The sequence below is a fragment of the Lissotriton helveticus genome, chromosome 7 (genome assembly GCF_964261635.1).
Source record: "Lissotriton helveticus chromosome 7, aLisHel1.1, whole genome shotgun sequence".
Classification (NCBI taxonomy): domain Eukaryota; kingdom Metazoa; phylum Chordata; class Amphibia; order Caudata; family Salamandridae; genus Lissotriton; species Lissotriton helveticus.
Window position 1 is genome coordinate 1,357,220,224 of NC_136068.1, and position 12,081 is coordinate 1,357,232,304.

A 12,081-nucleotide genomic window follows, 5' to 3' on the forward strand; every position below is an offset into this window, starting at 1 on the left:
GATAAGAGGCTCGAACCTGGTTTCCCAGCACCAAAGTCGGCCGTGCTATCCGTCAGGGGTTATGTAACCGGGCTATGTAGTGACCAGCCAATCCTGCGCCAGGATTGGCTGGGGGGGCACCATGACTCCTCGCCCAGTCGCCCTGTGTAACCCCGGGGGCTGCGGCCCGCCCCCTGGTCCTCTCTCTAAGGGGGAATTCACAAGAAAACGATCTGCGCATGCGCGGGCATGTTTGTGCCCAAAAATACACTTGCGCAGCTGCAGCAGCCCGATCCTCCCCCCCCCCCTTGCGCACTCCGGGAAGGTCGGGTGTCTCCCGGTTTCCCGGCCGGCAGATAGCGCAATTTTTTTAAATAATTGTGTTTGGCTTCTAGTGACGACGTGGTGGGTCCATGGGGCTTAGTGGGGCTTCGCCCCTACGCCCCAATGGACGCACCGCGCCTGTTGTAGAGAGCTGTCACACTGAACCACTCTGACAAGGCCAAAGAAAGCCTATGCCGAAGGACTTTGTTGCTTGAGTTCCTGTTCAGAGGGGTTTTGAACTGGTTGAGCTCGCTGGAGTGCAAATAGGGCAAGGCGAATAGGGTGGGGATAATTCTAGCTTCGTTTGCTTTTAAAATAACCCTTGTCAGTTTTTATGTTAAACCAGAGATCAGTACTTCAAGATGCCCTTCATGAAAAGAACATCCCAACATGACAGTTAAAAACCTTAGAAGTGGCACTGTACAGTTGCGCACTAGAGTAACAGTTGAACATATTTAATGCACTAAGATACTGGGCAGTCTTTAATGCTCATAAATAATGTAATAATTCAAAACTATAGTTTAGAATTCGTTTATAAACATTGTCTCACAACATTCTTTATTGAAATTAGCTCTAAAATGCCCCATTTGCCAAATATTTCTCATGGGGAGAAACCTACTTAATTCCCCTCATTAAATTCGAGCTTGCTCGCTTCGCTTGTTACATAAAACTCATCCCCGAATTTTACACCCTACTACTTTTAAAAGTCACAGGCCGCCACTGTTTAGGAACGGGGATTACTTGTAAGTAATCCTAGCATTTTTGAGGTGCATTCACTTCTTCCCCTCTCTGCTAACGTCACCAACGAAAGAAGCACATTATTTGGAATTTCGGGAGAGGGTAGCACACTTCCATGACCTGTACCACACAACCGCAGCTAAGCGCTATGCCAATAATGCGTGACATAGCACTTCAGTGCAGTGCTGCGAAGCAACACACTGAAATGCGTTAGTCTAATGCCCGATACGTGATACTTGGCGGGACGGCAGATTCTGATTCCGTCAGAAGCTGAGATGCCACAGAATAAAATGACTTTTATTCATAGGCAGATTTGGTGCACACTGAGATGAAACCCCATGTTTCACTCGGCTCCCCCAGCACCCTGGGGCAGATATACAATAAACTAATGTAGCATAGTGCAGCAAGGCATTTCGCTGCACCGGGCTGTGTTAGCTTGCAAGCACAGAGATGCAACATATTTACAACAATATGTCGCATCTCTGTGCTTCCCCCTGCGCTGACGCACAAACTGCTGCAATGCTCACCATGGTGCAAGGATGCCTGCGTCACTGGGATGATTTTTTATGTGCAGGAAGAGTTCCCTTCCTGCACAGAAACAATCAGAAATGGCGTTTTACAACTTCTATGTGTGCCGTATTATCACACACATGGAACTTGTAAAACGTCTTTATTTAAAGTTTTTTTTTATGTGCATGTAGGGGCGGTTCCTCCATGTGGGTGGAGGAGCGTCGCCCCATGCTTTCTCGCAGTGCAAGAAGCAGAAACGCATAGAAAGAGGGGAAAAAAACGAGGACAAATGAATACATTTCTCCTCGTTGCGCTTCCCTTCGCCTCCCCTGGGGTGGCATAGCATTCAGGCGCATTATCAGATTTACGATTTCTTGTAAATCTGGAAATGTGTCTGGTTCCAAGGGTGTTGCGTGGGAACACCCAGAGCGAAACCCGTTGAACGCCCCTTTCACGAAAGTGCTGCCTGTAAAGGGGCCTTATTTACAAGGACAGGAAAAGCCACGCAGGGTGGTTTTTCCTGTCCTTGTAAATATGGGGCAGAGAAATGCGCTGCCAGTGCATCACTAAAAGTGACGCACTGGCAACACAAGGGCCTGCAAATCTGCCCCCTGTTGTTTGTTACATGGAATGAAGCTATCAGGCCCCAGCACAGCCCCGATGACAGCTTCAGATCCGAGCTCGAGGCAGGGGGGGGGGGGGGGGGCAGTTGCGGCCTATTCCACAAAGATACCAGAGCGGTCACTCCACGCGCACTGCCATTTGTAATTTAAAAGTCAATCTACATGGCAGAGTAGAAGGGCGGGAAAGATCAGCGCGCGCGAAGCAGCATCAATCAGAACAGTCCCTTTGCATTAGGGAGGCGCCTTGGTGTAGGATGGGTGTTATTATGCACTAACCCGACGTTCACAGCCATTCATTTCCTTCCTGTTTTTATCGCGCCCTTCAGCTTGCCAGACGGCCTCACTGAGACAAGCCGCTCTAAAATTACTGACAAGACAGGAAAGGATTGATTTACCTCCAGGGAGAATTCACCACAGGCTGGAGCCTCGGAAAAGCTAAGGCCACTCACTTATTTTGGGGAATCTGAGGCTTTTCTCAGGGGCTAGAGGCCAGTGGAAGACCCGTGGGTAGGAAGTGTAACCAGTCACCACAGCCAGCTAGTTTTAACCAGGCCCTTCCCTTCTGCGGGAAGGTTGTGGGGCGTTGGATGAGTGGTGCAAGTACTTTCAGCACACCTGGCAAAACAGAAAACTGTCTGCTGGAGTGCCCCTTCCACATTTAAACAAGCACTGGCAAAGCCACCATGTCTAGCTTGCACTTTGATCTATAAGCCACACCTACTTGCTCTGCCATTGATGCCAGGTGAACAGAATTTTTTTATGTCAGCAGCGACCAAGTAGGGGAACTGCCAGTTTTGCTGAATCTTGTTAGAGGCCCAGAGGTTGCAAGAGATGCGCAATGGCTATTATTCTGTGATACAAATCATTACAGGAATGATCCTTTGGGTTCCCTAGCGAGTCGTTTGTTTTGCCGTAAGGTGAATTCATGTGTCCTGAAGTGAAAAAAATCAAAAAGATTTTTTGGGATATAATGAAGAATTTGTGACAAAGTGTAATAACATCGTATTTTTCAGACACAAAAGGACTTAAAATGGAAGCATTTCAAAGAAGACAGAAGAAAATAACTAAATAGCCAATAGCATGATGGTGATATTCTTCTAGGCTGATCCAAGATGTGTTTGGCAATGTCTCAAGCCAATGGTTGGAAGGGGCACACTCTTCCGAGCCAGTGGCTTGAAGAAGTTGACTCAAAGACCAGTATTTGAGTATGGAACACAGGAGGTTAGCTTCACAAGACCTAAAAGGGCATATTTGGCCTTTTCAATTAATGAAGTGTTGACACTTGGTGGCGCTCTAAGCAGGCTGCCTTACACCACCTTTCGGGTGCACAGGTCCTCAGACTATGAGAAAGAAAGGGCCTAATGGAAAAGAGCAGAGAACTTAACCAGTGACAATGGAATCCTCACCATCAAGAATATTACGCCACAGGATTAGAACTTTAAGAGTTAAAAGAACACCAAGAAGAAGTGGTCACAAAATACATCATTTGCGTTTTGACTATGCTAGTTAAGTAGGAGGTATTCTCTGCAACCAGCTAAATCAGTTAGCTCTGACACCAAAGTATAACAAGTGACAAACCAACAAGTTGTCTCAAGTAGTGAGTCTTTTGACATCTGCTGACAATTTTTTCTCTAGAATTGTACTAAGTGTTGAAGAAAATTGCATTTTTCTGAAAATAGAAGTATGCTGCCACTACCTACCCCAGATCTGCAAGAGTGAGTTTCATGCTGGGTGTGATCTTTCTGATACTGTTCCCGTTATCACAATTTATATAAAACTCACTAACACAAGGGGTAGGCCCTATGTCCCAAGAAAACAAAGCGCCCTTATATATACTTCTGTCTTGTTAATTTCTTTTAAAACTCTCTAGTGTGCTTACACAACAACATTTTCCTAGTTTACACAGATTTTCATCCCACATTTATTTTCAATGCACTTTATTTTTTGAAGATTTTTTTCTTTATCCATGACACTTGCCTATCTCAGAGTAACCTCCAACCAAGAGTCAATATTCATTAACATTGGTAATTTATTTTAAAATGTTTATATTTTACAAAAAATCTATTCAAATTTCTTTCTTTTTCATTAAAAACGAATACATTAAATGTGTGATATTACTACATTTTTGCACACAGCATTCATTCCATTTATACTAATTCATACAAAGAATACCACTCTTCACATCAGTTAGAGTTGCACACTTTTCTTGGAATTCAAAACCAAATGATGCTTTGTTAGAAATACAATAATTAATATTATCTTCATTATATGCACATTATCAAAGCATTAACAGCAATTGCAGCCATCATATTTTGTCCTCATTTAGTTTAGGACTTCTTTAGCGATTTAAAACATAGAAAGGAACATGGCTATACATAATTCCAGGTTTATCAAATATATTTTTAAGATAAACGTTGAAAAAGATAAAAGGACATGATATGACTGTAAAGAGGGACATAAATTTGCGTTTGCTGGTAAACTTGATGGCACAGCCTCAGTAGGAGGAAAACTGCAGCTAGAACAGATGATGGTGTTTATAATTTCTTAAAAATATATTGCTTTTTTTTATATGCTGAATAGGTTTTTGGTTATTACAGTCAAAAAAAGCTCATCTACAGTGTTTTCAGTCTCTACATAATGTCTTGTCCACTAAGTAGAATTCCATTTACACCTGATAGTACTCCGGTGTTCAGTGATGCATACCCTGATCTTCCTGGTCATCATCCCTCCATACCATAGGCTACAAGGGCATTTAATCATGCAGATGAGTTTGTCACTGTTACAGTTGGTATGATGTTGAAACTCCCTTGGAGTACTGAGTCCTAGTTCAAGATGTGTGATGTGATTTGGTGCAAACCCCCACAGGATCCACATGGAAAGTGACCCCTGACAGATGGTGGAGTCCATATGTCTCGAATAGATGTCCAAGGAGAAAGAGGTCTCATCTGCATCAGCTGGTCTGTCTGGCTACGTCTAACGGCAAACAGAGGTTGTTGACAAGTCAGTTACCTTTATTCCGTTGGTGCAATTCTTGCGCACCACACGTTTAATAGTGGTAGAGTGACTACCGAAAGTACTAACGCAAACTAGTCTGTCTGTGTGATTTTTGGCACAGGTGTTATTCCTGGCTCGTTTGGCTGCAATACTCACTAAATGCTCAGGGTAATCTCTATGTATCAGCTGTGAGGAGATAACTTGTGCATGCTCATTGTATTTGGACACTTGTCAACAATTGCACATAATGTGAAGGAACTGTCCCCCGCAAGTTATCTCTTAATGCTCTGGTATGAAACCTATTGTAGGAAAGTAATGAATTTCAGTCCATGGGTTTCATGTGCGACTCTGTCTCCAGGGTGCCCTCTTAGGGATATATCAGGAGATCTATAAAGGGGAACTTATTCTTACTGTATTCATAGGAGAATCTCAGAAATGTGCATCTCACTCCTCATCCTACTGCTCAGTGAGATATTCAATCTGTACAAGAGCTCGTTGCTCCCATTAAAATCTCCCGCCAGTAGCACGGTACATTTAAATTTAATGCAAGCTAAAAAACTCTCCAGAAGGTGTAATGTGGAAGGTTCTTTATTCGTCAGGACACTACAATTATAGATAGTTATTATCATAAAATGAGAGCTCAAAGATCGAGTTATGAGTAGCCCTAATATATCAGGTGAGGGAATGTCTAACTGTTTGATTTTATATCTTAACAACATCTTTATCCAGATCAAAAGACCACTAGAGGGTCTCCCTCCCCCTGAAGGTAAGGCTTCTATACTGTTTGTTAAGTATTCATAGGATCTAATGTTCACACTTTCTGGAATGCGCAGATTTTATAGCCATCAACAAACTGCCCCCCGATTTGGGTCATTTAACGTGGAATTTAATACTGCCAAATTCCAGGTTAAGAGATGTAGAAGGGAGGTAGCCTTAGGTATTGGCCCTCGTCACCAGCCGTCTGGACTACGGCAACTCCCTCTACGCCGGAACCACCGCCAAACTCCAGAAGAAACTCCAGCGGATCCAGAACACCTCAGCACGACTCATCCTGGACATCCCCCGCCGCAGCCACATCTCCGGACACCTGAGAAACCTGCACTGGCTTCCGGTCAACAAGAGAATCACCTTCCGGCTCCTCACCCACGCACACAAAGCCCTACACAACCAAGGCCCAGGATACCTCAACAACCGCCTCAACTTCTACGCTCCCAAACGCCAGCTTCAATCGACCAGCCACGCCCTCGCCGCCGTCCCCCGCATCCGAAGAGCCACCACAGGAGGAAGGTCCTTCTCCTACCTAGCAGCCAAAACCTGGAACTCCCTGCCGACCCACCTCCGCCTGACCCAAGACCACCTCGCCTTCAGGAAGCAGCTCAAGACCTGGCTGTTCGAGCAGTAGCGGACCCCCTCCCACCAGCGCCTTGAGACCCTCCGGGTGAGTAGTGCGCTATATAAATGCTTTGATTGATTGATTAATTGATAGTGTGCTCATGAGAAATGTTATGTCGTCTACCAATGCCAGGGTTGTTTCTAGATCCCCATAAGGCACAATTATTATTAAGGCTCCCTGCGTTCCGTTTTTACTGATTTTTACTGATAAATACAGACAGAAAACCATTTATTTTCCTGTCTGTATTTCTATGTAAATGTGGATAAAAACGGAAATTAGTTTCTTTTTTTCAGTGATTCTAAATACTGGCAATCATGATTGTCAGACCAATATAGCTGTGTAGATTGACAGGTAAGCGGTTAATAAATAAATAGATTATTGCTATGAGGCTTTAACTCCAGTAGATTTGCAAAAGGTTGTTACAAAAATGTTCATACTTTCAAATATGTGCATTGATTTATGATCAGTCGGATTTATATTATTAAAATCTGTCATACATTCAGATAAGAGTTTACATTTATTGTTTAAATAAATGTGGAAATGTACGATTTTTGCTTCATTTTCGCATAAAATAAAATTGGATAAATACAGATAAAATTTGCAAAAAATAAATATGGATAAATACAGACGGAACTGTCAAGAAAATAAATACTACAAAACCGGGAGCCCTAATTATAATTGACTGTGGACCCATCCCTCATAATATTGATAGTAAAGTTGACTTTCATTTACCATCAATGTACATTATTCGGTCAACAATTCATTTTTAGCATATTAATACATATAGGATACAATGTCTTCTGTGCCTCAAGCTTTTATCTACATCGGTTGATAACGATCTACCATATAGCCAAGTGCTTTCAGTGAAGATTGATGTTTCAAATGAAGAGACTTATAATACTTGACAAGAACAGAGTATAATTCAGTTAATAAAAGTAAGTGGAGAGAGAGAGATAAAAACTGGCAAGTTTATATAACAATGAAACTTTGAAAGACTAGCGTAGAATTACATTTTGTTGGCTGTTTAGCTAGTGAGCAACATTTCCATATAGAAAAAGTGAAGACAACTTTGTCATTGCAGACAAAAGACATCCTGTCTTGAAACACCATAACAGAAACATTTTCCTCACTTACAAGTGGACAATTGTAACCATAGGATAAAGGAAGATCTAGCAGTGCATTCACACTCTAGAAAATAATTCTCCTGTGAAACATGTATGTAGAGTCAGGTGTACATGTTAACTGTACTAATTGCCCCGGGAATCTTGCAAAGCCAGTGCTTATTGCCATGTACATAAACCATATAACATGAACAATGACTAACATTCAATGAGCGAGTTATCAGTTGTGCCAAATATGTTTGTTTACTGGTATGGAGCTAAATAAAGCCCTATCACCTGGGCTGACCATGAAATGCATTTATTTTGTTATGCTCTAATGTGAGTTAATACATTTCATTTTAGATTTGTTTTAATAGTTTTTTATTGTTTAGAACGTTCAATTTAGCAATTAGTTGTCCTATTAATTTAGGGACTTATACATTTGCATTCATTTTTACATATTTTCATAAATTTTATTTTACGATTTCAAGTTATATATGATTAGGGATTTAGATTAAATCCTGCATAACTGATGCTGGGAAGTCTTCATCAGGATGTAATTATCTATTCTTTGGTTTCTAATTTCTATATATTTATAGATGTACTTTAGTATAGTGTAAACATAGAGAAGACAGTGAAATAGCAATTGTTGGAGGTTTAGAATGTTGAAGTTTTCTTTTGCTATCACTTTGATTTGTTTCCACTCTATCACTTTGAAGTCTTTATCCTCTCACTATTTTCTATTTACTATTTTGGCAACGTTTGTCAAATATTAAGTCACAATATTTGATAAACTAATGGCAAGGCATGCTTATGATTTGTGCCCCACGAATGTTTTAATGTAGTTGAAGGGAGAAGAGAATGAAGTAGTCATTTCATACTCTCACACAATTGCTGATAGGATACAGTAAATGATTAACATATTGTAGATCAAGATTCTCTGCATTGTTTCAAGGACACATAGGGCCAGTGACCCACTGACAGTATGAGCTCTGTCACAGTTATTGTGAAACAGTGGGTTTCCCCCACTGAAACAACTTGCCTAACCACCTTTTACATTTCATAACTTAAAGTGGATATCCAGGCTCACAAGGAGTGTGTCCAATGACACAGCAGACCACGCGTCGTTGGTGAGGGCTCAACCTTCCATAATTAAAAGTCCTTTACACCTGAACTTCACATTACACACTCAAAAGAGAGAACCATTTTTTTAGGGTCTCCTACTTAAGGTGCTGTTATAGAAAGCAATACCATTAGATCCAGATAAAGGTGCAACAAATACAATAGAGGAAAAATGATTTCAGGAAAGAGGGTAAGAGAGTGTATGCAAAGGCTTATGCGGCATAGACCACAATGGTATCTACCACAAAGGCTGGTCTTTTGGTGGTACGAAGGAACGGAAAATGAAAACCTCCAAATGCGGCCTTAAGCCCACTCTCAGCTGGCACTTGTTGCAATTAAATGGCTGACACAACAGGACCGTCTTCCTTCATTGAGCATTCCATCAATTTTGGCATAGTTGTCATTGTGTTTTTCTCCCAGCTTGAAATCCGTGACTCTATAAACAGAATATACTTACTGTACAGCACTTTATTACCGAGAGGCCAAGGAGGAACTTTGACAAGACTGAGACACAACAATTTGCCACACTGAAAATACTTCCTGCTGCAGCAAAGCCCACCATCAGTGGCGGGAAGCTACCAGTACTCACATATATCGCAGCTCAGACTCCCGCCTCACTAGAACCTCTCGGATTCGTTCGATTTTGAATAGCTCATCTTCAATATCATCCACTGTTGCTGTGGAGTCTGCCATGGATACGATATCTGCATCTGAAACCAAAACAAACAAAACAAAGAACAAAATGGAATTAGAAGCAAGCAGGAGCATAATAGGTCCATGTAGGTGTCAGAATGGGATCATGCAGCAAGTCATAGGTATACCCCAGCAAGACAGCAACTGATGGCTACCCCGGGGCACACTGGGGAAAAAAGTACTTAAAGAAGCAGTACAATGTTAATAAAAGTAGTGACAAACATCCTCTCTTTTCATAATAACCCTGAATAGCAGCATGCACTCAACTGTGCTACAAGGTGGGCATTCGGTAGTGTAGGACTGTCCCCCATAGGTTGTAAAGCTCAAAGTGGGTTGATCCAAATCCGGGTGTACTGTGGAACCTACCACTGTGGCTAGGGGTGGATGCAGTTCGCTGGCCCGGAACCTAGTACAGTGGGAGGGGATCTCAGTGGGCTGCACCAGTCTCCTCTTGGCTTAGAAGCACTCTATTTCCTACCTGGTTCTTGTCTCTGCTGCGCTCTCAATCCTCAGAGTCATGTAGAAAGTAAATCTTATTTCTTTTGCCTTCCAGGATCAAGTTTCTTGACTAGCTTCCCAATAACTATATGGTTTAAAAATGTACGCAACCTTGCTTAAGTAGGTATTGATTTGTGTAGTTGTGCCCAGCACTTTGGTGAATGCATTCTAAAATAAAATGAAACAAATGTAAAAGAAATTGTATGCTATGAAGGTTTCCTCAGCTTCTTGAAGTGCCCTTCCATTCCATTGTGGGTAGCCATGCCTTGTAGACTTATTTGCCTTGTTATTCTCTGCCATATGGGATGCATTCATCCATCTTTGGCTTTGCAGTCAAACGCTCTCCTGGAATGGAACTTAGCGGCTAATGTGATCCACTGCTCCACTTTGCCTTTTTTAAATCTGTGTAACAGGAACTACTACTTAGCAGAAGTCGGTACAGCCGCAGCACTATTATTTTTCTGTCTGGCACGGTTGTATCTGTTATGTGAGCATGACTTAAAAATTAGCTGCTGCTATCCTGACTCTTGATACCATTATGTGCAGCGCTGGTAAGGAACATGCACCTCTTCACAAGAGGTGTAGCTTCGTGAGAGGGAGGAGTGGTTGGTGTGTGACACACCCTAAATAAGTGAATTCTTGGCTTGAGAGTTGGGTCTGGGGGTCGTGAGTCTAGTCTCCTATGGATTTATTATTTTTTCGTCATCCTCGTTTGACTAAAAGGTCTTAACTTATGTTTTTTAATCAGGAATTTAGACAGGGCCAATTTGATGCAGATTAGTATTAAACCTGTTCCTCATGGGAACAGTACATTCCAAACCTTGGTCATCCATCCAGCCTTCGGCATACTGTTCTAGGCTATGCCGCTGCTCCTCCCTTGCTATGATACAGACACAACTAGAAGCTGCACACCAGTGAATAGATGATGTGGCCTTATGGCCAGAGCTGCCAACAGGGCAACTGAGTTTGAGTCTCGTGGTAGACTCAAAATCCTGTGATTCTGGGTAAATCACATAAATCTCCTATGACTAAAAAACTAAAAAAATTGTGTCCTTGTGTAATGTAACCCGTGCTCATGTAAAGCGCTCCTATACCTTCGGGTTGATTTAGCGCTACATACAAGTTTTAAACTGCAACAAAAAAATGGAATGTTCCTTGAGGTGTAGATATGCTGTGCATGAGGGAGAACCAGAGACAGTGTACTTTCTTCAACATTCACTCCAACCTGCCGTATCTCTGTCCCCCTCTTTTGCCCTGCTTCTGCAGTGATCTCTGGGTGTGCCCTTCGGTGCTCACGGCCAGGTCATGCGGATTACCCCAGAGCAGTGACCGACCTGGAAAAACATGTCCCCACCTCTCTCACCGGAATCACTTATGCCACAGCCACACCCGAGCTACATTCCACTGGCGCACAGTTTGGAAGTGAGACCCTAGTGGAGAGGGAGAAGGGAGGCTGAGAGCAAAAAACTACAAGAAGGGAACGAGAGCCTGGAGCCGCAGGCGGCCTTGAATGAAGAACAAACATTAAAGTTTGCTAATTAGCTGGGTGAGCCCCTCTGAAGCTAGCCGCCCACCCGGGCCTTGGCCCAGCTCGCCCATGCCAAAAGCCCGCCCTGTTCGATACTCATTTGTCTTTGCTGACCTGAATGGTTGGCATATCGGCGGCGGCCAGTGGGACAACCTGGTACAAAAGGGGGTGGTGATGGACGGGGCATCTGAACCAATCAAACACTCACACCCAGTCAACAGATCTGAATTTAGTCTATCACCGTTCTTTAGCCCACTCTGCCACCCCAGTTCAGACAAGTGGGTCAAACCAGCATATGGCCTATGCCAGGCAGGGTGGGATCGGGCATTATGGGTAGTCTACATTCTGGGGCTTGACGTTTAGTTTTCAATATATGGCAATTCAAGTTTCAACAAAGTGTTGTTCGTATAAAGCCATGGTTGGCTAGAAGTTTAAATATATTACATGTCGTGGGGTCACGTGGCAGTTATGCACCCACCGGGATTCCACACGTTTTCACACGTTTAGCCAGGGGCGGCTGGTGACATTTGAAAGTGGTGGGGCGTAAACTAATTTGCATATTGCAGCGAGCGCAGCGAG

At 42.9% G+C, this 12,081-nt stretch overlaps 1 protein-coding gene across 2 annotated transcripts in view; it reads right to left on the reverse strand.

Moving 5' to 3' along the window:
• LOC144770276 (bMERB domain-containing protein 1-like) overlaps positions 1 to 12,081 on the reverse strand; it is a 499,712-nt gene that overhangs the window by 369,930 nt on the left and 117,701 nt on the right. For both annotated transcript variants that reach the window (XM_078654667.1, XM_078654666.1), the window contains exon 2: positions 9,373 to 9,493. In XM_078654667.1, coding sequence (XP_078510793.1) covers positions 9,373 to 9,493 — 121 coding nt within the window. The remainder of the gene's footprint in view (positions 1 to 9,372; positions 9,494 to 12,081) is intronic.